The 25,839-nt window shown below is 39.8% G+C and overlaps 1 protein-coding gene across 1 annotated transcript; it reads right to left on the bottom strand.

Annotated features, from left to right (window-relative positions):
* Positions 1 to 1,480: 1,480 nt before the first annotated feature.
* LOC139727587 (uncharacterized) lies at positions 1,481 to 18,295 on the bottom strand. The gene is made up of 8 exons (XM_071638569.1): positions 17,793 to 18,295; positions 15,670 to 16,159; positions 15,144 to 15,334; positions 14,578 to 14,649; positions 12,901 to 13,020; positions 11,708 to 11,830; positions 8,423 to 8,543; positions 1,481 to 6,214 (listed from the first exon to the last, which is right to left on the bottom strand). Exons 1-8 carry the CDS (start codon positions 18,239 to 18,241, stop codon positions 1,481 to 1,483), a joined length of 6,300 nt encoding a protein of 2,099 aa, XP_071494670.1. The 5' UTR covers positions 18,242 to 18,295.
* Between the last annotated feature and the right edge of the window lie 7,544 nt (positions 18,296 to 25,839).

Genomic DNA, 25,839 nt, shown 5'->3' with positions numbered 1-25,839 from the left:
GTTCCTATGGTACCACTTGAAAGGTAAATATATGAAAACATCAAAATTATTACTACCACATATTACATATTTTAGCTGAGATAAACAGCATATGACTGTTGGCATCAACATATTTGCTTATTGTTTGACATATTCACAATACAGTGGCATGAAACCTCTGGCAGGTATAGATACAATGGACAATTATGTCACAACCATTGTATTGTGTTCACACAGTCTTAGCAAACTCTGCATGCATGCCAGCCTTACAGAAAACAAATGTGGCTAGTTGGCAAATTTCAAAAGGAATTTGTGCAGACATGGACTTCACATTTACATATTTTTAATATGTAACATGTGTGTTATCTCAATACAAAGAATAGACATTGAAAAAGACAGTAAATTATTGCTCACAGAAACATGATTACTTTGCACAAATAATCTATATCTGTATGAAATGAAAATAACAACATTGCATCCAATAGGTACAACCAACAGCAATCCAAGATATCATTTGGATCTCTATTGAGCATGACATGGTATTCTGCACATTACTCGCTTTCTTTTTCTACCATATATCAAAAAAAATTCAAGTACACATATCATATGCCCTAAGGTCGTAAAAAGATGTTTCACTTCCTGACAAACTAGGCTTCTAGAAACAATCATGGAATGTTGCCAGTGAGAATTTACTTCTTTCTTGATTCAGTGGGAACTTGGGTAAAAAAAAAAGTCCTTCGTTAATTTCTACAGTATTCTATAACATCAGCAACCAATAGCAAATAGAGACAGAGGAAGTTGCCTTTAATAGCAGGGCTGCAGAAAAGAGTTTCTACTGATACAAGGAAGGGCTTGACACTACCTTTTTTCCCCTGGTGGCCTGTTCTGGACTTAAATCTTCTTATACCAAATGTTGGTCGCCCGAAAAAGAAATGTATTAACCCCAAATAAAAGGAAATATAACAATTCATTTTGAATCTTAGATGCCAGACCAGGCCACCCAAAAATAAACTTTGGGGAAATTTGGTGGCCTGACATCAATTCTTAGTGGCCCGGGGTCACGGGGCTACTGCTAATGTCAAGCCCTGCATAAGGTATTGCCTTTCACCAGATGACTTTGCACAGTATCCACTGGGTACTCCAAATGGCCCATATAACCCAGAGCATGTGGTGACTGTTCCAATGCATTTTCTCGCATGCAAGTTGTGAGCTACGTGAAAAACCTATGATACATGCAAGTCATCCAAACTTGTTTTTCCCAGAATGAACAGACATAATAACTTACTGTTTGGGGCAAAACACATGACTGATAAAGTATCAGTGGGAGTTCAACTTTGTGGACCTTGCCCAGTGTATTAGAGTCCTTCGCAGCTGATCGTAATAGTCTTATATTTCATGCAAGTGGGAAATCCGTTAAAGAGTACATGTACAACCAAATTATGAAGTCAATAACAAGCAAACATTCACAGTGTCAAATTGAACATTTATTACTGATTTTGCGTCAAAGCCACCACTGGCGATACTTGTGACAACTTTGAGACAGTGGTTCCGAGTTCTTGGAGGATAAACTGTACAGCTGTGAGATGAGGCTATCTCTTGACTGGGTAACGAGACCATAAAACACACTACTCTCCTTGACCTCTTTCACCCCTCTACCCCAGTCATCGTCATCCCTCTTCCAAAACCGCTCCCTCCTCCCTCCCCTCTGGCTCTCATAGTACCTCCTGTGCCTCGTCGTGTCGTGACTGCCTCTGTAATGCCTGGACTGTCTGTAGTAGCCTCGGTCTTCTCTGGAGTGATACTCTGAATGGCGCCCAGAGCTGCGTTCCCAATGGTATTCACTCTCTCTTTCAGTTCTGCCCATGTATCTGTCTCTGTGATAACTTTTCTCTGAGTGATACTCTCCTTCACTCTTACCCTTGCTGCTTCGATCTTCTGTGGATGGGTACTGTGGATAATGCCCAGGGAGCTGTTCCTGATAGAATTCTCTCTCTCTTTCAGTTCTGGCCATGTATCTGTCACTGTAACCACTTTTCTCTGGGTTATAGTCGCTGTTATCTTTTCTCCTAGCACCAGAGGATGTTTGATGAAAAGCCCTGGTGTCTTCATGGTACCGCTTCAAGGGGTTTGCAGGAACATTTCTACCCCTTTTATCATCATCAGCTAACGTTGAAGTACGACTGGTGGGTCTTTCTCTATCATCCGTTGAACGTTTCATGGGTTCTCCTTCACTTAAACGTGATTTCTCATGGTCATCTCTCCTGCTGTGTATGTGTTTAGTACCTCTGGCAGTGTTCTGCTTTTCTCGTTGATGTAATTCCTTTGGGCTACTACTATCTAGTGTTTTTTTACCAGATCCCTCCCTTCCTTGCTTCCCTGCATTTGTTTCTCGAGGTGCTGTTTTTGTTTTCCCCTTGTCATGCAATTGTGAGTCATGACTTTGCTCATGTGACAACTCTTTAGCAACATAATGTCCCTTACTATCCATGTAATCCTCCCAGCTTTCAAACAGTGCATAGGCACCGTCACTGCCGGAATCTGAGTTGGAGGAGTGTGAATCAGACATTTCTTCTCGACTTGGCATGGAATCACAGCTTGCCTCAACATGTGGAGATGAAGAGCGTGATGATGTCGTTGAAGAATGGCTCCCGGAACTTCTGCTACTGCTGCTGCTCCTGCTTGTAGAATCGTCAGAGATAGAAGACCTAGATGAAGATCTTGAACTGCTTCTAGATGATGAAGATGTGTCATCAGAACTCCTGTCAGATTTGTCACTACGACTCCTAGATGAACGTCTGAGTCGCTTCTTGCTCACTGAACTTCTGTCACTTGACGAAGATAATGACCTGTAATTCTCTCCCTTAGCCTGCCCCTCAGAGTGATCTGCCGTCAAATCATTGTCCGAATCAGCTGCACCGGTCGAGCTGCATGACAAGTCTGAATCCATCTGGTCTGGCTCCAGTTTGGGTGGAGAAGCTGCACAACCCCCTCTTAGTCGAAGAGGAGCATTGTAAAAGTGGGAACAGAAACATCCCATGCAGCATAGACTCTTACTGATTTCTCCTACTTGTAACAGGTTGCTGATTATTGTGGGAGGTGTCCCCTTTTGATCACAATGGTAATTGTCATGTCTCCGATACCCTCCTGAACCCTGTCCATAATTACTGGCATTACTTCCTGTGAACTGAGAGGATTGGTTTTGTGATCCATGACTAGTTAAGGCTCCTCCTCCTCCTCCCCCACCCCCTCTTTTTCTGCCCTGGACATTTCCAGAAGCATCATCATCATCTTCACTATCAGTGTCCCACTTGCTCTTCACCTTAATGATTTCATCCTTACAAGAGCCTGAAGTTACATATTGTATTGGTGTCAGATCTTTCTTGGCGGGAGGTTTTGCTTCACTATCGGGAGGAACTGGAATTTCAGAGACCGCCACTGCTGTACCTTCTTTAGAAGTTTGTTTTTCAAGCACTCCTCTGCTTCCACTGCCTTTCTTGTCTACACTCTTTTCAGCATTCTTAGAGTCTCTTTCCTCAGGCTTCTCTCTTTTCTTTGATTCTGTGGTGTCCTTTGGCTTTACTTCTCTGTCCCTAGAATTTCCTCTTCTTTCATTGGATCTCTCTCTTTTGTGACTTTCCTGATCTGATTTCTTCCTATCCCTGTCCCTTTCATCTCTCACTTTGTCCCTGTCATTGGACATATCATCCAATGACCTTCGTCTTTCATCGAAGTCTCTACCTTTGCTATCATTTGATCTCCGCCTGTCCCTATCTTCAGATCTTCCACGATTCCTTTCGTCAGAATGACGTCTCTCTTTAGCACTTTCCCTGTTGGCCTCTCCCTTTGCCGTATCCCTGTCACGCTCTCGACTTTTACTCCTTTCACTGCCTATTGACCTCTTCCTTTCTGACTCTCTTCTGTCATCTGCTCTTGACTGCCGACGCCTCTCTGCTTGATCAACTGAAGAGCTCCTAGAATTTCTAGACCTTCTATTGACACCCCTCTCTTCCCGGGAACTCGGCCGGCTGCTCTCACCGACGGGAGATGGACTACGCCTACTGTCCCTCCTCTTCCTGTCTCGTGGTGAGTGTGATGGCTTTTTGTCAGCAGATTGTGAACGGCTTCTACTTTTCTCTGATGATGCTGATCTCTCCTTAATTTCTGCTTTCTCTCTAGAATCTCTTCTGTGCTGTTTTTCAGATACCTCAGCCTCTCCTGAGTCCTTTGATGTTCTTTCAGACCTTGTCCTTCCTGGGGACACTGGTTGCATTTTGGAAGACTCATCCCGTTTCCTTTTCCTGTCCCTGGCTGGTGTTTCATGATTTGGGGACTCCTGCTCTTTAGATTTGGGAGATTTAGACCTAGACACTCTGGACCTTTTTTGTTTGCTTTCATGGATGCCATCCCTGCTTTTGGGTACACTCTCTGACTCAACACCTTTGTTTGTCTTGTCAACCTTCCTAACAGGAGAAGATGATTTCGATCTTGATGAAACACTCTCAGATTTCCGTTTCTTTTTGTCCTCTGCTTTATCCTTCGGTGAATGCCTCTCTGTTGAGTGGTGTGACCTATCTGATTTGTTTTCCAAATGTTCACTCCTGCTGCCACTCCTCTTATATTCATATTTCACTTCATCCTCTTTTGGTTTGCTCTTCTTTTCTCTGTTTTTGGACTTGTCTTTGGCTGGTGAGAGTGATTGCTGATATTCTGTGATCTTGTCAACTTTACCTTCCTGTTTCTCTGACCCGGAATCAGAAGAATGCTTTGAATGCTTGGAATGTTTTTTCTTCTGCCCTTTGAGTGATTTAGTTTCAGGATCTGGTGATGACTTTCTTTTGGAGTGCTCTTGCAGACTCAGTGCATACATATCACTGGATTTGGAACGCTTCTTGCCTAGTTTGACTTCACTCATACTATATTCTTGGATCTTTTCATATGATACGTCTTGGTTACCTGAAGAAACAGACCTTGATCTTCTCTTAGATTTTTCACTTATTGGTGATGACTGTTCAGTCCTCTTTGACTTCCGTTTCCCCTCTTTGCTGTGCTTAACCTTTTGGGGCGACATAGAACTATCAGAGGGTGGTGATGGTGATTCATCTGTTAAATCTCTAGATTTATGTTTTTCTCTTCTTTTCTGTGTTCTTGTGTCCACAGATGTTTTTCTCTCAAGAGACTCTGAACTTTCACCAGATGCGACGGATACAGAAGGAGACCTTGCCTGTTTCTTCTTTTTCTTGTTCTTCTTCTTTTTCTTGTGACCTTTCCGTTTTGCTGACACCTCTTCTGCATCAGTTTCTTGTCCAGAGGATGTTTCCGAGGCACTTTCGTTTCTCTTCTTCAAGCTCTTCATATTTTTCTTGACCTTTTTCTTGGTCTGTTTAGAGTGCTTTGTCTTTTTTCGTTTGGGAGATGGAGAGAGGGATTCCGATGTTTCGTTTGAGTTTGAAGACGACGACACATCTGTGTCCTTTGCTTTCCTCCTTTTCTCTGCCGAGGCATCTTTGATTGACCCTTTTTTCTTCTGATGCTTCTTGTTTGCACTTTTGCCATTTTCAGGAGACGATGAGGAGCCACTTGAAAACGTATCCGACTCATCTCTGTTTCTCTTGGAGTTCTGTCTGTTCAGAGATCTCTTTTCTCTGCCTTTCCTCTTTTTCGACTCTTTTGTACTGACCTTCTCGTCATCCGTTGATGACATGGTGGAAGAATCAGACACACTTCTGCGGACAAGGTCAGCTCTCCTGGTCTTGCTCCGGCTTTTCCTCACTGGCGAAGCGGTCTCCTGCCTTGAACGCTTCCTACTAGCCATCCTCGTCTTCTCCGCCCTCTTCAGTTCTTCAGATTTGCTGACTTTGCTTGACTTGGGGGTCTTTTTGTCCTGGGGCTCAGGACTTGCATATGAGGAAGCACTGTCAGAGTCACTTGACTCGGTTCTTGACACTTCCTTTTTCCTGGGTGCAACTTTACCACGTGGAGAAACACTTTCAACCTGCTTCTTCCTCTTCTTTATCTTCTTTTTCTCTTTTCGAATCTTTTTGTCTCCTTTTCCATCTGCCTCTTTCACGCCCTTGCTCTTCTTTTTCTTCTTCTTTGCTAATGCCTTACCATCATCGGCATCTATCATATCTCGGAGTTGCTTAGCAGACATATGCTCCTCTGGGGATTCCTCAGAAGAGCTTGAAACCTCAACATCATCATTATCATCATCCTCATCATCACTTTGTGCTTTCTTCTAGCCAAATATTTCCATGTAGGTGAGAAAAATTTCAATCAAATGGTATGACAAGTCACGACATAGGCAAAAAAAAAAAAAAATGAATACAAATACATGATTAACAAGATTCATTTTATGCAGAATATATCACAAAAGGTAGAAGGAAAAAAAAACATGAAAGTGTGGAAAGATTCATTGCATCCATGTTTGCAATGTATGGACCACAAAACATTGTAAGTTAAAAAGGTGTGGATTGAATGAAAAAAGATATATCAAAGAATCATACTTACAGGAAGGCAATTGCCCATGAGTCAGACATGCAGCAGGTTGATTATTTGTATTTTGTTGGTGATGTCCACACACATCAAATGGAGGTTGCCGTTTTTGGTTTAGTATGGTCAGAAGGCAGCAGAGGGCAGGACGTTTCAGAAGCCAAATATCATTGGGAGTTCGCAACGCACAGAAAAGGAAGAAGGAAACCATCTTTCAGTAAAAGTTTCACACTGTATCATCCACTTCAGATTTTTTTTTCACTTTTCTTTTTCAAAGAAATACACATGACAGATTGACAAATCTTCCTTACACAAGATGATAAGACTCGGCATTAGCGATAGCCTGCCTGGTGGCCCGGGGTCAGTACTAAGTGAACGACCACCAAATTCTCCATAAGGCTATCTCTTGGCCCGATTGGGCAGCTAGAATTCACAATGAATAATCATACTTACTTTCTTTGTAGACCACTTAGTTTATTTTTTGGGCCACAAAAATTATAAAGAATAAGAATACTGCCTTCCAGTGACATGCAAAAATAACTCTGTGGTTGGTACACAGAACACAACTCACAGAACCGCTTTGAGTTTTTCGAAAAGTAATGGAGTCGCAGGTGTGTCGATTTTTTTTTTTCATCACATCCATGAGAAAGAATATATAGAAGCAATGCTTATTTTTTTTTTGATACCAAAAGATACTTGAGAAAAACAACCTTAGGTATGGAACATTCAAAGAATGTAGTACAGAGAGCTGGCTGCATAATAGTTTAGGTTGATAGACAGATAGATACATGGTAGATCTAGGATATATGAGGGGCAGAATAGAATAAGATAAGAGGTTTGAAAGAGAAAGACATCGATGCAAAAGATGGAAACAAAGAATGAGCAGACTAAGTTGAGGAAAGAGGTAAACGATTTCCGGGAATTGTGCCCATTTGTTCAATATATTTTCTATCACCCAAGCGATAATGCCTACCAAGTTTGAAGAAAATTTGATAGTGCATTCTCAAAAAGAAATGTAGGTCCCCATTTGGAACAAAGAGGGGCACCCCTGACTCTGCCATGAACAAACTTGAAACTACAGTCATCAATGTACTAATTTATAGCATTAATTTAGCTCTATCACTTCTGGTTCCAGAGAAGAAGATTGTTAAATGTTCTTTCATTTGATGGGGGAGGGGGTTGGACCTCCCCAGGGCGCCAAGGGGGCACCCATGGATCCGCCATGAACAAACTTGAAACTACAGACATCAATGTACTAACTCATAGTATCAACTTGGCTCTATCACTTCTGGTTTTGGAGAAGAAGATTTGTAAAGATTCCTTAATTTAGGGGGATCTGGGGTTTTCAAGAAGAAGATGAAAATGTAAAAAATTTACACACGAAGAACGACACACTATGGACGCCGAAGAGCAATCACAATAGCTCAAATGAGCCTTTGGCTAACAAGGTGGCAAATGATGAAGATATATATACAGTCCGACCTCTGTTTTTTAGCAATGTTGGGACCAGCACCCATCTGGATAAGTGATTTGTACACATTTATACATGCAGCTGCCAATCCAGTGGTAGCTAAGTAGGTGGCGTACATGGCAACAGTGGAGTAATCTATACAGGCCTGCTAAAAATTAGAGTCAGTTATTAGTCCTCATGTTGAATATTTTGTTTCTAAATATATACATTTCTGATCATGTCTCCTCACAATGAAAAGTTAGTGTGAATGTATGTTAACTCTGTTGGGAATTGTGTGAGTTTTGTCGGAGTTTTAATAGAGTTTGAAATCACTTTGTTGTTGTTGTTTTTTCCATCTTCACTACGTAAGCATCTCTGAATGATAAAGAAGTCCAGATAAGAGACAGCCAGATAATCCAGGTTGGACTATAAATGAAATACTTTCATCACTCTCTGTTTGTTCGTTTCTCTCTTTCTCTGTATAACCCTTCCTACAGAACTCACCCGTCGTGACACTTTGGTGAGCTTCTGAAGACATGCCCGGGCCTCCTCAAAGTCCGGATTCAGGTCCAGGGCACTCTGGTAGCAGTCTATGGCCTTCTCCCTGTCAGTCTCCTCCTCACATCTGGTAGCAAGAAACAAAATACCAGATTCTCATGGCTTGTTAACCTGCTGAAGACTAGTCCCAAGTATACTCAGGCAGGGGCAAATTTCTGTGGGAGGTGTGTGTTATAGCAAAATTAACTCGTCCCTTATAACACATCAACACATCCACAATCTTTAGTTTCAGGCAAGGGGTAGGGAACTTCAGTTTCAGGTTCAGTTTGATTTTATTTCAGCATGAAAATTGTACATAAAACAAAAATAAATTTGAACAGAAATGTACATAATAAATATGAAGTATATAAGTCATAGTATTCAAAATATTTGAACAAATACATAGAAGTTGCAGAAGTCAACAGAAAAATTAATTTCAATTAAAGAGAAAAAAATATAAAGGCAGGTCTCTGCCATCCTGAGCAGGTGCTCGATAATTGATGGCAGCCTAAAACACACACACACACACACGCACACATACAAACACACTCACAATGAAATGGGTCACTGGCAATAAAAACTTGTTTTGTGCTTAAACTTAATGGAATAAACAAAGTGAGAATATCAGGCAAGGAAGGAAAGAAGCAAAGTGAACAAGAGACCCGGGGGTCACACGCTCACCTGAGTATTGCAAGTTCACCTTCCATACATTCTTGCACACTCTTACCTAAGAACATTGGAAACTTGGAGGGGCAGACCTGGATCCGCAATGAACAAACTTGGAACTACAGTCATCAATATACAAACTCACAGTAACTTTGCTCTATCACTTCAGGTTCTAGAGAAGAATAGTAAATATTCCTTAATGTTGGGGGGGGGGGGGGAATTAGGCCCCCTCGGGTCCCCCAAGTGAACAAATTGAGATCTTGACCTGGCATGCTACATGTACCTGTCAAGTTTTGTGAATATTCACAAAGGGGTTTTCAACGATTCTGAACATGCACAATTTACATCACTATTTGGACCCACATCCCATCCCTCTCCTTGGGTCCAAATTGGGGGGGGGGGGGGGGGGGGAGCACCCCTGATTCTGCAATGAACAAACTTGGAACAACAGTCATCAATATACTGACTCAATGTATCAACTTTTTAAACAATCACTTCTGGTTTTATAGAGAAAATCTTTAAAGATTCTTTACTGGAGGTGGGTCGGTCGTCGGGCCCCCCTTGGGGCCCCCACGTGGGGCATGTTGCCAATTTGATAGAATTGAGAATCTATCCCTCTAGGGATGCTAAAAGTACCTGCCAAGTCTGGTGAAAATTCATCATGGCATTTTCAAGAAAAAAAGAAAATGTACAATTTGGGCCCCAATTTAGGTCCCTCTAGCTGGGGCCCCCCAGGTGGGAAATGGTGCCCATTTGATGGTAATGAGATTCTACCCCCTAGGGATGCTACCTACCAAGTTTGGTGAAAATTCATAATGGCATTTTCAAGAAAATGATGAAAATGTACAATTTGGGCCCCATTAGGACCCCCCCCCCACCCCTCCCCTGGGTCTCAAGGGGGGGGGGGGCACCCCTGATTCCGCCATGAACAAACTTGAAACTACAGACATCAATGTGCTAACTCAAAGTATTAACTTAGCTCTATCACTTCTGGTTCTAGAGAAGAATATTTTTCAAGATTCCTTAAATTTTGGGGGTTTGGGCCCCACTTGGGCCCCCAGGTGGGGCATGGTGCCCATTTGGACAAATTGAGATCCTAGCCCCCTAGGGATACTACACTGTACCTGCCAAGTTTGTTGGAAATCAGTCATGGGGTTCTCACGAAGAAGATGAAAATGTAAAAAGTTTACGCACGACGGACGCTGGACGACTCACAACGGACGACGCATGACGGACGACGGACGAAGAGCTATTGCAATAGCTCACTTGAGCCTTTGGCTCAGGTGAGCTAAAAAGTGAAAACTTGTCAGCGGGCCTCCTTCTGCGACTACATTGAGCAACATTTAGAGTCACTAGTTTCTATTTGCTAGTTAAATATACCTGCATCTCTCCTGAAGTTGTATACATGTTAATACAAAAAGAGTTCTCAGACTCGCAACGCCAACCCCACCATCCTCTAAATTCCCAAATACCATTTGATGATTTCTGGTTAAAATGTCAGAAGCTTTAAAAAATACATGAGCTACTGTGCTAGGTATGGTAGACATTGCATGAAATATGAGGGTAATCAAACTTTGTACTTTAGCCTTTCTCTGATATTTAACAAATGTTGCTTTGGACATGAATCTTCATCTTGTTCCTTGCTTTCATGCCAAAGTCACTGAGCTCTGCCCATAAAAGATATCATAGAATTCTGGTAAAAGATGAAAAGTAACTCTCAAAAATTCCCCCCCCCCCTAACATAATATAATGGTAATGTTTGTTGTTGCTTTCTTTTTTCATTCAGTCAAATTACAGAGTTAATATATCACAAATTCTGGGCTGTTCAGACCTCAGACATCTATTCTTATAACCTTTAAATATTGTAAGAGTAACAGGGTAGGAGTAATCATAAGGCTGGAGGATGGATAATCTTTGCAAAGCTTATCACTCAATCACATATTATTCTACCAAGGGATCATCAGGATTGCTTTTCAGTTAAAGGGCAAGTTCACCTGCATACACATAAGGACCGAGAGAATGCAGCAATATCAATAGAACACATCGGTGAATGTTTGAGAAAAATCACAAATTCCATTCAAAAGTTATGAATTTTTGAAGTTTCAATGACGCCGTTGCTGGATGAGAAGACTACTGCAGCTTTTGATGTCACAAGCATAGAACGATATAAAGAAAATATAAAGAAAATACAAGATATTTTCACTTTCTCGTATGATAAAAGAGCCCTTGACTTGCCTCTTTCAGAACGCAGGGGGAATAATATTACCCTTAAGATAAGTCAGTAGCAAGTCGAGGGAAAGTGCAATTTCTGAAAAATATGCAATTTTGTGGCATTTTCTGTATATTTTCCTTATATCGTTCTATGCATGTGACATCATACACTGTACTAGTCTTGTCATCCAGCAGTGACTGCGCAGATACTTTAAAAATTCATAACTTTTGAACAGTTTGTCTGATTTTCCCCAAACTTTCACCAATGTGTTCTAAAAATATTACTGCAGTTTCTCAATCAACGTGTATATGAAGGTGGACTTGTCCTTTAAATCAACCTCATTATGTACCCAGATCAGCCTCCAAGTTACTTACTGCTTCCCCTTCTCGAATAGCGTTTCACACATGTATTTGTTGGCATTCTTATGGGACGGTTTCAACCGGAGGGCCTCAGCAAAATCCTTGATGGCCTTAGACAGATTATCCTGATTAGCATATCTAAAAGTGAAAAAACAAACAAACAAACAAACAAGAAAGATGAAGAGAGAAGAGCATGAAACATTAATTGATCATGAGTGATATAATGAATTAAGATTGAAGGATTATACTCCATCAATCTATCAAATTAGTAAAATGAACAATGTATTATATTGTTTTCTGCATGCTTAGGTTTGACATAGCGAGACCAGAGAAAACTGTTACCAGTTTAAACTGAATAGAAATTACAGAACTAAGGGTGTCCCGGAAAGTTTCTTCCACTTTTTAATAAAGCAAAAATGTTATTTTGTACTTAAACAAAACAAAACAAAACAAAAAACACTTTATTGGTGCTTTGAGGAAGTGACATTTCAAGTCAGGTTTTAAGAGAGTTCTCATTAAAAGTCACATCAACACTGTGATTCACTGCAACATACACAGAGTTTGCTTTCACTACTCTGTGTTTGCTGGGTGCTATCTAAACTTGTCATTACAAGATTAGTGTTCAATCTGTGCTAATATGCTTCATGTCTTCCTGGCATTGGTGAGTACTACAACTGTGCTCTGGCATGGCACGAGTCTGTCAACAAGTTCAGTGTAGTGTAATCATACTGCACTACCTACTGTGTGACACCATGAATTTTTGTTTGGTGTATAAGTTTGCTTATTGTTCTATGACTTATTGAGAAACTTTGAATTAGCAACAGGTTATTCCAAAGACAACATTTGTTGCTTGATAGTTAAGTTATCAGTCAGTGCAATGAATCAAACAACCAAGATGCATCAGATGAATATATTTTTTGCTCTAAGAAGAAAAGGTGAGGACAACTACAAAGGTACAGAGGAAGGCCTTGGGTGCATTCAAGCACTCTCCCAAAATGTACTGTACCATACCACATCTGCGCTACAGGAGCACTGAAACACTCCTACAGTGTACCGTTCCATACTGAGAGCTCAAATGCTTCAAATATGACATGATATGGTACAGTACACAATGGATCAGTTCGCTTTGGTTTGCTTTTGAGAGCTCGAACGCAGTCCACGAATCTAGAACATGCAGTAGACCAAAGCACAAGGCAAGAGATTCTTACAGAGCTCCTCTAGCGACGAGTCCCTCCACATTTTCAGGGTCAATCTCGAGGGCTCGGTTCAGCTGCTGCATGGCTTCGATGTGTCTGCTGGCCTTAAAATGCTCCACACCTCTGGCAACACTGCAGCGGAGTTAAAAGAAGCACACATACAGCAATATGGCAATTAAAACTGCTCCTCACAAAGAACTGGATACTGGAGTGTTGTATCAAAACTTTGGAAAAAATTGTGGGAGAAATTGGGTCACCTTTTCCTGTAGACACATGGCCAGAATGAAAACACCATGCTCAAAGCAATGCAGTCCGCAGTCTCTACATAGCATTCAAGACCTTTGTATGTTAATCATAGGTACAGCACAAACATATTCCAATTTCTCAATTGTGACATTGTAACCAACGCTGCACACTGGCACTAGCCCCTGACCAGTAAACATCACTGTTGGACCAGTAACTTTTTCAGGGATGGACCAGTACAAAATTGGAAAAACTGGGTACCTACAAGCCTGACAGACAGGTTGGACCAGTAGGAAAAAATAGGTTAGTGTGCACCCCTGTTGTAACTATGGAAATTTTGTATATCATGTATGATTAAGCATGGGCATGCAAAATGGATAAAGTGACAGTTTATAGGTTAGGCTACTCATTATTGTTAGTGTCTACATATTTCTGCAAGCAAGATGGGAGGTGGGGGTTATACAGCCCATGGCAGATGCAAGATCAACTTATGAAGCTGTATAATATAGTCACAATCAGATAATTAACCAGGATTATTTGGCTTACTGTAGCTCACAGTTACAGCTCGCGTATTATGTTTGATACTGCTTAGGCCTATGTATACATCTACACATTCAGCTAATTATCTCTAGTTTGTTTATTGAATATCAAGACAACTTAGATATATTTTTACAACATAAAAGGATATAGAATGCAAAGTTAATATAAACAGAAGCTCAAAAATATATTCACTGCTGCTGAACCTGCATGTATGTGAGATACAGCAGAACACAAGCAATTCTGTTGCAAATGCCCTTTTCCTATAAACTCTTTGGCTAACAAGAGGTCTAGCAAATAGTGACTGCTGCCCTCAAACCACAATTGCAATAGGCCTACTATGGATCATCATTCTGCAAAATCTTTTGTCTTAGCAAACTTCCTAACCACTTCATTAACCTCTGAGCTATCTATCAGATCTACATGTACCCACTACTACTTGGAGTATACCTGCTTGCAGCATCACACAGTTTGTCATCAGTTTCAAATGTCTGCAGAAACACATGTAGCTCCTTTTAAAGGGATGGTACAGTTTTGGCTGAGATGGGGATTAAGATTTTGACTTTCTGCGAGATAATCAGAAATCATTCATGAAATATTAAAGAGCATACAATTCTAAGAGGAATTCAAGATTATTTGATGAAAATCTTTTTTGAAATGGCTGAGATATAAAAAAAAAAAACAACACGAAAGTAAAATAAAGTGATCCTAATAAAAGTTGGGTCCCACCTTTTATCAGAATTGCTTTGTTTTGGATATCTCAGCTATCTAAAAACCAATTTTCATCAAATAAATTCTGAACTCCTCTTAGAACTCCAAAAAGAAGTTGGAAACCTGAAGCCCACCTCAACTGAAACTGTACCATCCATTTAACTGCAGCCTTCATGCTTTGGTCTGCTACCTGCTTACCTTTCCATGGACCACTTGTGAGACTGCCACTTCCTGAGGGCCTCTGCGTGTTCTTCCACTGGGAACTTTGAGCTGGAAGTATAAAGTTATGGGAATCAATACACAAAGGTAGTAAGAAGATTACACTGTTTGGTGGGAACATCAATTTCACTTTCAATGTCAATTTCAATTTCTATTCATTTCCTTCAAGATGGAAACCATCAGGCAGCAAACAGCCTCTGGAGCTAGCAAAGTCTATAAGATGCAGCAGCAAGTGATGCTGTGTAAAAAAAAAAAAAACAAAAAAAAACAAAAAAAACCTCCCTCAGGAGGTAGAAGGTGAGATGGGATTAAAATGATCTTTACAGACCTAAAACAGGTTATTGAAGAATATCCTTGACATTAAGATACTTTGGACCCTTCAGTTTGCTGATATCATAGATTCACTTGCTATAACAATGACTGTAGACATTTGTGTCATCATGGCAGCAACATACCAGCCTGGCTGGATGACCCCAAAAAATAAACCACATTTTCCGTAGAACTCTCAGATGGCACAGAGCTGTGTATGAACGAAGAATATTTACCTCTGCAGACTTGTCATGAGGGAAGGAGGGTCCTTGTCATCGATGTGCAAGATGTCAGCAAGATAGGCAACATTTGATGGGTTGTCAAAGCCCAGTGTGTTGTCCAGCATCTCATCATATGACTCTCCAGTGTCCAGCTGGGTCTGGGAGCGGCGATAGTGGACGGGAAGTGCGCCCTCGTTGACAATGCCCTGTGAGAAGCAGACATGCAGCAGCATTAGTACATAACATCTGCCCAGTGACTCTCAGTTTGCTTGAGCCATGCTTTACATACAGTCTGTACATTCCATCCCTGTCACTGGCAAATACTTCATGTGATTCTAAACAAACTGCGATGGACTGATACAAGACATAATCTCTGTAGCTAATATACTACTTTCATAAATCTGCCATAAACACTAGATTGTGCTCGTGATATTTATGCCAAGTCATCCAAAAAATTACTTTATTTGCTAATCTAAGTTATTTCTTATTATGGTTATCATCAGAGAATGGACAAGTTAAAGGATTGGGGTGTACTACATACCAGTGGATAAGCCTCATTATCTTCCTTGTCATTCTTCATGGTCAAGATAATTTTCTCATTGACAGGGTCTGCCTTGACCACCAGACATCTCACAACATCCATGACCCTGAAGTCTTCCAGCTCGGCCTTCTGCGAGAACCGGTCGCCAAGCTCGCCCTTTGGCAGCAGCCCGACCACGTCGCAATTTTGGATGTAGCGGGAGCCCTGCCCACACAGGCAGAGCACGCGGATGAACATCCCAAAGTCTTTGATGGCAATGATAGATCCACCGATGATGTCCCCCGCCTTGAGGATCTCAAAGAGCCGTTTCCGGACGTCGTCCGGCGGCACCTCCATGAACTGCTCCGCCGGCGGAAGGATGGCATAGTAGTCCAGATCTTCGCTGTCCTCGACGCAAGGTGACTGGTCACGTTCTTGGGTTGCAGCAGGCTGAAAGAGGACATCTGCTTTCTTGGCGATGAAGGTGCGCAATCTCGACGCAAAGGTGTTGCTGAAATAAGACAGAATACATGTATGTGTATCACAGATATTCTTTGCAAACACTTGTGCACAGTGCCCATTTCAGGATTGTAAATATTTTTTTCCCCTTTAACAGCCTTACTTGTACACACTACTCCAATCTTTCGGTCACTTATCACTAATCACAAGCCAGCAAATCCTGTTGTCACAACATACGCATACAGACTGGCACAGTGGCACTGTCATTCACACCATGGAAAGTCCCTTAGTCACCTCAAAAAATCCCAAATTTCACTATCAAAAATACAAAATTGGCACAGCTTTTCCAATGCGAGTGGGAATTAAGTCCAGTATTAAGAATGAGGGTTGACGAAAAAAAAAACACAAAAAAAAATTGAGGAATATGCCGTTCTGCTGCAAGATTTTCACCTCATGGCTCATCGCAAGCTTAGATTGTGATGGCATTCGCAAATACGCAAAAGAAAAACAAAATTTCAGTAGAAGTCTACATCAGTTCGGGAAACCCACTCACAAGGGGGGCCCCTCCTTATAAGTAACCCGTCCCCCTTATAAGTAACCCCGTCCCCCTTATAAGTAACCCCCGGGGCACCCCTTATAAGGAGTCTCCACGCTTTTTTGCAATGCAACGCGAAAATGAAAGGACTGCGGCAATTCGCTTGATTATGTCCATAAAGCTTCACAAGTTTCCTAGTTACTCACGAAATTTGAGCAAAATCGGTTTGAGGCATCATATCTAAAATCATGGATTTAAATGCGATGTCAAACGACCCATGCGAATGCTGAAATGCGAGCGATTACTGGCGCGAGTGTCGCCAGGCGCGGCGGCGCGGCAATGCTTGAGTGCAGACGTGGCGACTGAGTACATGTACACAGTCGCCACGTCTGCACTCAAGCATTTGCCGCGCCGCCGCGCCTGGCGACACTCACGCCAGTAATCGCTCGCATTTCAGCATTCGCATGGGTCGTTTGACATCGCATTTAAATCCATGATTTTAGATATGATGCCTCAAACCAATTTTGCTCAAATTTCGTGAGTAACTAGGAAACTTGTGAAGCTTTATGGACATAATCAAGCGAATTGCCGCAGTCCTTTCATTTTCGCGTTGCATTGCAAAAAAGCGTGGAGACTCCTTATAAGGGGTGCCCCGGGGGTTACTTATAAGGGGGACGGGGTTACTTATAAGGGGGACGGGTTACTTATAAGGAGGGGCCCCCCTTGTGAGTGGGTTTCCCGAACTGACATGCTGATGTAGCCCTGTAGCCGTTAACTGCACTGACAGTGATATGACATTGAACGCACATATTGTCAGAATGAATTCTGGCCATAGCAGTTGGATTCTGGTTGTTCAATATCATGATTCATAGAGATATCTAAATTATTTTTGTATTTTCTGAAATTTAGGAAGAATCAAAATTGAAATATAGAAGTTTGATATACATGTAGGTCTAGTAGATCTAGACTGCGACTAGAACATTATTAAGTTTAAACTTTAACATTTGTTGTTGTAGATATGATTTTGTATGTATTATTTTAGTTGAAAAAATATTGCAGAAAACCTGTTAAGTGACCGAATTCTGGTAGGTTTACACTCCACTCTGCTACAGTGCTAGGCCCTACACTACAGTAGTACAGCTAACTTTACCTTGTTTTTTCTTCGATTTTGCTGTTGTGGTGGCTAGTGAGAGTGTGAGTGTGATTTTCTCCTGTTCTATTATGCTTCGCTGAACTTTTGCTGGATTCGTTGAAAGGTTCGTGCAACTCCCTTGGCACACCAAGCGGCAATATTTCAGGAGAAGTGTCTGACTTTGATGATCCTTCCTCAGCACTGGAATCAATGTTCATGTGGGGTTGAACAAGGTCCCGAAGAGTACCAGTGAGCCTAGCGCCCCCACGCTGTATTGCCGACGGGACAGGTTCGGCGTTGCTTGCAACAGATTCCCGCTGTTCGCCGTCCCCCGCAGTCTCTCCATTACTCGGTTCCGCGTTCAAGCCAGAAATAAAAGTAAAATTTTCCCCCTGGTGTTCCTCTACTAAAGCTGCCAAATCAGAACCATGCATACGCACGGCTTGTTGGTACAGATTCCGATGCATTTTAGCTATAAGGCGAGCTAATATGCTTGAAATCAATCATATGGCGCTGACTTATCGTGCTCGCGTGGGTGTCGCCATTTGCGAAACTTGTCATACTGGAAATAATTATAACTATTTAGTGTTAAAATAAATAAACGATGACTTTTCCATCCAAAATGGATAAGATAATTTTATATAATTATTTCTAAGTTTCTCTATAATTTTCAAATACGACAATGAAGTTCCTGTGCAGAATTTATAAGATAATTTTAAACTGAAATAACACTAATCTTTTGCTCTTGTTGACACGTCGGGTGGTGACAAGCTAAAAACTTCATTTTATTATCGCTTGCTGTGCGTGCCATGAGGTTTAATTACGCCCTTTTCAGTCAGTAATGGTAAGCCACATGTAAAATTCACTCTTATTGGAACAAAGTAGCTCATTCATGTAGGGTTGAGTAGGTTTATTGCCGTCTGCCTCTGTACCTTCTAGTACATTTATACTGTAAGTCCCAAATGTAGAAATATGTGTAATGTTTGAAGAGAGCGGCTAATTGTAATTTAGTTGGATAGATATTCATAATGTGTGGTCATGGTGGTATAGCCGAGCTTAGCCCCGGAGACCGCGCCGCCAGGCGCGGTCCTGGCGGCTTCCCCGCAGTTTCGCTTATGTTAGTTCAAGTATTCTGTGCGCTTGTGCAAGTGATTGTGAATTCTGTGAACATCGGTGAGCTGCTTATAAGACATCATTTTGTGCATCACAAGCAATGAAATGCATCAAACAGTCGCCGATGACAGTCATTTAGGTTTCATCGACCCATGTAAGTATTCCTAGTAGTTTCTGTTGAAAAATTAAGGAAATATAGCGCCGCAAAGGCACCCGTTTGTTCAACATGAAGATCTTTTATGGGAGCACGGCGCAGCCGCCACACTGCGTGTGGCGGCTGTCGCAGTTAAGCCGAGCTATGATGATGTAGGTTTGTAAATTTCACCACAGCTTCATCTGATCGGGGTATTCGATTTCAAATTGATTTAAAGCTGGTAGTCACTGGTACAGCAGTAATGAAAAAAAAGGAAATAAAATAAACACTACCCGAGCATGCATTTCCAAGTAAATTTTTATTCAAAACTAGATTCTAGATCTAAATTGGATCTACTGTTCTACAGAAGTAGAAGTGTGGATTAGGGCAAGTCCAAGATAAGGTCCCCTCAGAAGGCTAAATTTCATCTTTGCTCAATATTGACATGTTTGGTATCATTTTGAAGCTTATGAGTTGAAGTTTTGATTTCCGTGGAGGAAAAAATGATATTATGTAAATTTATGCAAATTTCAAGGGCTTCATTTGCATAAATGTGAAACACAGCGTTACGTATGGGACATTTATAAAAATTCATATTAATTCAAAGGAAAGCAAATTATATTTGATTAATATGTGGACATAAGAAGTTCATCACATAGTTTAACTTGGTATGAAAATTTAGGGATTATGCAAATGATTATGCAAATTAGCTCGTGTCCTATCATGAGATGTCCCATACGTAACAAAATGAGGTCATTTTTTTAGGTTTTTTCTGAAATTGCTAAGGTTATTTTAATGCCCTTTTGGAAACTTCTAATTTATTGTTTAGAGAAATTAAATACCAGAGAAAAAAGAAAAAAAAGTAAAAGAATTTTTTTTTATTAGGCATTGAAATAATGTTACGTATGGGACAAATGCGTTACGTATGGGACATTCTCATACATATTGCATGTGAATGCATGTAGCTAGCTGGGAAGGTCTCTCAGTATACAAATGGTCAATCATCCTGAAGAAAGTATCCCAACATTGTAGCTACTTTTTGAGTTATAGACACTTGAAACAATACATGAACTTGACTGAACAATTTTCAGAAAGGGGGAGGGGAAAATGGCAAAATACACAATGAAAAATCATCATTAAAGGGATGGTATAGTTTTTTGTAGAAATGGGGATTCAGTCTTCAACATTTAAAGAGATGATTGGAAACCAATTATATGAATTACTTATTAGAGCATAAAATCCTAAGACTAGAGGAATTCAAAGTTTATGTGATGGAGATCCAATTTGAAATGGTTGTGATATATATAATAGAAAAAAAAGTAAAATGATTTTTTTTTTTAAATATTGCAAGTGATACACAAATTGTCCTTATTCAGTTTTCAGTAGTAGCCACAACAAAATTCATGGGTATACATACTGAGGTGTGACTCGAATCAATGACCTGACTGATAGACAGACATCATATGTCTACTCGATCACTGGGGTTCCATGCCGCAGGTATTGCTTATTTATTAAACTTAATATTTCTTGTGTCAAGTTGTTTTTTATTGAAACTAAATGGCAAACTGCCCTTCATCAATGGAAGTAAACACTTTAAACTATTCAATTTTTCAGAAGTAGGGCAAGTCCAAGATAAGGTCCCCTCACAAGGCAAAATTTCATCTTCGCTCAATATTGACATGTTTGGTATCATTTTGAAGCTTAAGAGTTGAAGTTTTGATTTCCATGGAGGAAAAAATGATATTATGTAAATCTATGCAAATTTCAAGGGCTTCATTTGCATAAATGTGAAACACAGCATTACGTATGGGACATTTATAAAAATTCATATTAATTCAAAGGAAAGCAAATGATATTTGATTTATATGTGGACATAAGAAGTTCATCACATAGTTTAACTTGGTATGAAAATTTAGGGATTATGCAAATGATTATGCAAATTAGCTCGTGTCCTATCATGAGATGTCCCATACGTAACAAAATGAGGTCATTTTTTTAGGTTTTTTCTGAAATTGCTAAGGTTATTTTAATGCCCTTTTGGAAAGTTCTAATTTATTGTTTAGAGAAATTAAATACCAGAGAAAAAAGAAAAAAAGTAAAAGAAACATTTTTTATTAGGCATTGAAATAATGTTACGTATGGGACAAATGCGTTACGTATGGGACATCCTCATACATATTGCATGTGAATGCATGTAGCTAGCTGGGAAGGTCTCTCAGTACACAAATGGTCAATCATCCTGAAGAAAGCATCTCAACATTGTAGCTACTTTTTGAGTTATAGACACTTGAAACAATACATGAACTTGACTGAACAATTTTCAGAAAGGGGGAGGGGAAAATGGCAAAATACACAATGAAAAATCAGCATTAAAGGGATGGTATAGTTTTTTGTAGAAATGAGGATTCCGTTTTCAACATTTAATGAGATGATTGGAAACCAATTATATGAATTACTTAAGAGCATACAATCTTAAGACTAGAGGAATTCAAAGTTTATGTATGGAGTTCCAATTTGAAATGGTTGTGATATATATTAAAAAAAATAAAGTAAAATTATTTTTTATTTATTGCAAGTGATACACAAATTGTCCTTATTCAGTTTTCAATAGTAGCCACAACAAAATTCATGGGTATACATACTGAAGTGTGACTCGAATCAATGACCTGACTGCTAGACAGACATCATATATCTACTCGATCACTGGGGTTCCATGCAGCAGGTATTGCTTATTTATTAAACTTGATATTTCTTGTATCAAGCTGAATTTTATTGAAACTGAATGGCAAACTGCCCTTCATCATAGGAAGTAAACACTTTAAACTATTCAATTTTTCAGTAGTAACTATCCTGATAAAAATAGGGCATACATACTAAGGTTGGTCATAAAAATATAGAATATGATTAAATGTGATTATGATGGTAAATATCTGGGGAATATTGTTCCCTTGTCAATCTGGATCAGTATTTGAGTAATTTCAACTGATTCCACTTCAATAATTATGCAAAAATTTGTTTATGGGTATTTTGCAAAATTATTTTGCAAAATACCCATAAACATGGTTCTCCACACACTAAACGAATGGGGGACAAAGGGCATGCATACCCAGGTTGGTCATAAATATATAAAAATATGATTGAATATGATTATAATGGTGAACATTTGGGGAATATTGTTTCCTTGACAATCTGGATCAGTATTTGAGTAGTTTCAACTGATTTTACTTCAATAATTATGCAAAATACCCATAAACATAGTTCTTCACACACTAAATGAATGGGGGACAAACCGTCCCATACGTAACTGTCCCATACGTAACGCGTCATGTCTGTCTTTAATTAGAACCTGTAATTAGAGCTTTTTGCCTAATGACATGAAACTTACCTGTGATAATCTTGAGTGTTGTGACTTTCATCACAGTGAGTTACAAGTTGTAGAATGATATACTTTCAGAGAGTTTTGAGGTTGAAAAAAATGTTCAAAAAAACAAAATTTTTCTGGTCCCATACGTAACGGCACATATTTTCTCTTCTAGAATATAATTGTCAAGGTCATTTTTCTCAATTTTTTACATGATTATACTTCTCCTAGATATCAATCACCATGATGAAGTTCAATATGATGAAAGGCCATTAACACTATTTTTCAGGTCATAAAAGTCTCTGAATGTCCCATACGTAACGTGCGCGTTATCTTGGACTTGCCCAGTAACTATCCTGATAAAAATAGGGCATACATACTCAGGTTGGTCATAAAAAATATGGAATATGATTGAATGTGATTATGATGGTAAATATCTGGGGAATAGTGTTCCCTTGTCAATCTGGATCAGTATTTGAGTAATTTCAACTGATTCCACCTCAATAATTATGCAAAAATGTGTTTATGGGTATCTTGCAAAATTATTTTGCAAAATACCCATAAACATGGTTCTCCACACACTAAACGAATGGGGGACAAAGGGCATGCATACCTAGGTTGGTCATAAAAATATAAAGATATGATTGAATATGATTATGATGATGAATATTTGGGGAATATTGTTTCCTTGACAATCTGGATCAGTACTTGAGTAGTTTCAACTGATTTTACTTCAATAAATATGCAAAATACCCATAAAGATGGTTCTTCACACACTAAATGAATGGGGGACAAACTGTCCCATACGTAACTGTCCCATACGTAACACGTCGAGTCTGTCGTTAATTAGAACCTGTAATTAGAGCTTTTTGCCTCATGACATGAAACTTACCTGTGATAATCTTGAGTGTTGTGACTTTCATCACAGTGAGTTACAAGTTGTAGAATGATATACTTTCAGAGAGTTTTGAGGTTGAAAAAAATGTTCAAAAAAACAAAATTTTTCTGGTCCCATACGTAACGGCACTTATTTTCTCTTCTAGAATATAATTGTGACGGTCATTTTTCTCCATTTTTTACATGATTATACTTCTTCTAGATATCAGTCACCATGATGAAGTTCAATATGATCAAAGGCCATTCACACTATTTTTCAGGTCATAAAAGTCTCTGAATGTCCCATACGTAACGTGCGCGTTATCTTGGACTTGCCCATTAAATTTATTATAAAAATTATAACTTGATTTCATGATGTAAGACTATCGTATTACACGTTTTTGGTCCTGTGCGATTTGTGCAGATTTTACTGTGAGAACATCTGCAGTGGTTAAGACTGTGTTTCTGGAAAGTGTATAAGTAGCTATCTATGTCTTTTAATAGCGTTTTATTACTAGAACTAATGCTAGTTGTGGCATTTAGATTTTTAGCAGCTAGACCCTCTACATGTATGGTCAAAATTTTGTCAATAGTGGGGCACAATCAAAGTTTTAATCTTTTACAATTGAAACAACAACAACAAAAACATCAGAGCAGGACAATAAAAAACAAAAAAGTAAATCTACACATTGACGTGACCGTGAACCACTGTTTCTTCATTTACAAGGTCTAATTAATTATTTCTTACCATATCAACTTGAAATACAGAGTCACTTCTGCAGTCAAGTTTCCTGGTCTAGATCTACATGTATCTCTCTCTAGCTTGGGTTGGTTGGGTAGGGTTGGTTCTCTGTCATGTGTCTGAGTGCTGTGCTTATGGGTGGAAACTCTTTTGCCATGGTTATAGTGCTGGTTATAGTGCTGTCCTCCAAATGACCTCCAGCGCTTCGAAAAATGGGCTAAAATGTGGCTAATGTCATTCGAATTGCCGAAATGCCAGATGATCCACTTCACAAAAAGGCGTACCATTATCCCATCTTTATATACACCCTACGGTCACCGCCTTGCTGAGGTGTCACAACACAAGTATTTTGGAATAACCCTGTCATCAGACCTAAAATGGAATACACATATTGACAACATCACCAAAAGCAAGCAGTATGCTTGGATTCCTATGGCGTAACCTCAGTAGAGCTCCTCTTAATGTCAAAGTGCAGGCGTATAAAAGTCTAGTCCACCCTCACCTGGAGTACTGTAGTCCCGTTTGGGATCCGCACACTGTGAGGCTTATCCAAAAAGTAGAGGCCATACAAAGGAAAGCTGCCCACTTTATGACCAACGATTATGATTATGGAAGCTCTGTAACAACCATGCTCCAGAATATCAAACTACCTACTCTGGAACATAGGTGTCACATGAACAGCATTATATTTATGCACAAAATAACCTATGGCCTGGTTGATTTGCCCTTTGAAAGACATGGTGAATTCAACCCTGAACCACTTAGAAGGACCAGGAGTTGGAAACCTCTTCAGATTAACCTCCCTACTTCCAGAACTGATCTCCATCTACATTCATTCTTCCCAAGAACCACAAGATACTGGAATGCCTTACCACAAGCAATAACCAATATAGCTGATTCAAGTTTATTCAAAGATACATTATTCAAACACTTTGAGTAATGTCCCTCCTACCATGACCTGTGAACCAAAGTTGAGTGTTGCTCTACCAGGGCTGATCAGCGTACACCATCAAGATCAAGATCAAGATCAAGACATAATGTAGAAATGCAGACCAGAACGTGTCTCCTTGTCTTAAAGCTATTGGCTGATGGAGCCATGACTATGTCCGCAGGCAGAGAGTTTCAGTCATATTGATGAACCTGACACTCAAGGTGTTCTGTCTGGCATGTTTTAACCTGTGTTCCCTCAGATTGCATTGCCACAACCAGTAATGCAATCAGGATTGTATCATATTGTGATATTTTGGTAAAATTCAACAAGTTGTTGTTGTCTTTTTTAATCATTTTTTCCTGTCTTCTGTCTGAATTTATAAAGTCAGAGACAGCAAACTCAAATTAAATTTAAGTTGAGACAAGAGAATGTCTTCAGCCTGCTTTCTTATGAATACAGTTGTATTTATAAGAATGAAGACATTCTCTGAACTGGACAGAATGTCCCAGCCTTTATAAGAATGAAGACACTCTAAGAACTGAGCAGAATGTCCCAGCCTGGTATACAATGTACATGTAATCCTAACTTTGTCAATGACCAGCAATCAACCTTCTGCAAGGCCAGGGCATGTCTCTTGTTTACTATTGACTATTGTGATTTGTGTCTATTTTCCTTCTTTTTCCATATGCAGGACTTTTCCAAGTTTCTAGATTCTAACTTTGATGTGAAGGAATGGGTGAATGCAGCATTCCGTGCTCAGAAGGACTCTCCAGAGCAAAAGGATGTAAGTCACACTTGTAGCTTCATCTCTTTTACAATGTGATCTAACTAATTCTAATGCACATTTAAGATTCAGAATGAATAACAGGCCATCAGACTCGCATAGCCTGTATTGCAGTCAAAGATAAT

This window comes from Diadema antillarum, unplaced genomic scaffold (genome assembly GCF_040938485.1).
Source record: "Diadema antillarum isolate AM-2024a unplaced genomic scaffold, OU_Dant_1.0 seq00000136_RagTag, whole genome shotgun sequence".
NCBI lineage: Eukaryota > Metazoa > Echinodermata > Echinoidea > Diadematoida > Diadematidae > Diadema > Diadema antillarum.
This window is presented reverse-complemented; position numbering and strand designations above follow the sequence as displayed.

Bases quoted from the DNA above. Each gene is read 5' to 3' on its own strand.
- LOC139727587 (XM_071638569.1), bottom strand. From the start codon at position 18,241: ATGCATCGGAATCTGTACCAACAAGCCGTGCGTATGCATGGTTCTGAT. The intron at 15,335-15,669 runs GTATGTAGTACA...TGCTTCTCACAG, and splicing joins ATAATGAGGCTTATCCACTG to GGCATTGTCAACGAGGGCGC. The intron at 11,831-12,900 runs GTAAGAATCTCT...TTTCACTTTTAG, and splicing joins CTCGTCGCTAGAGGAGCTCT to ATATGCTAATCAGGATAATC.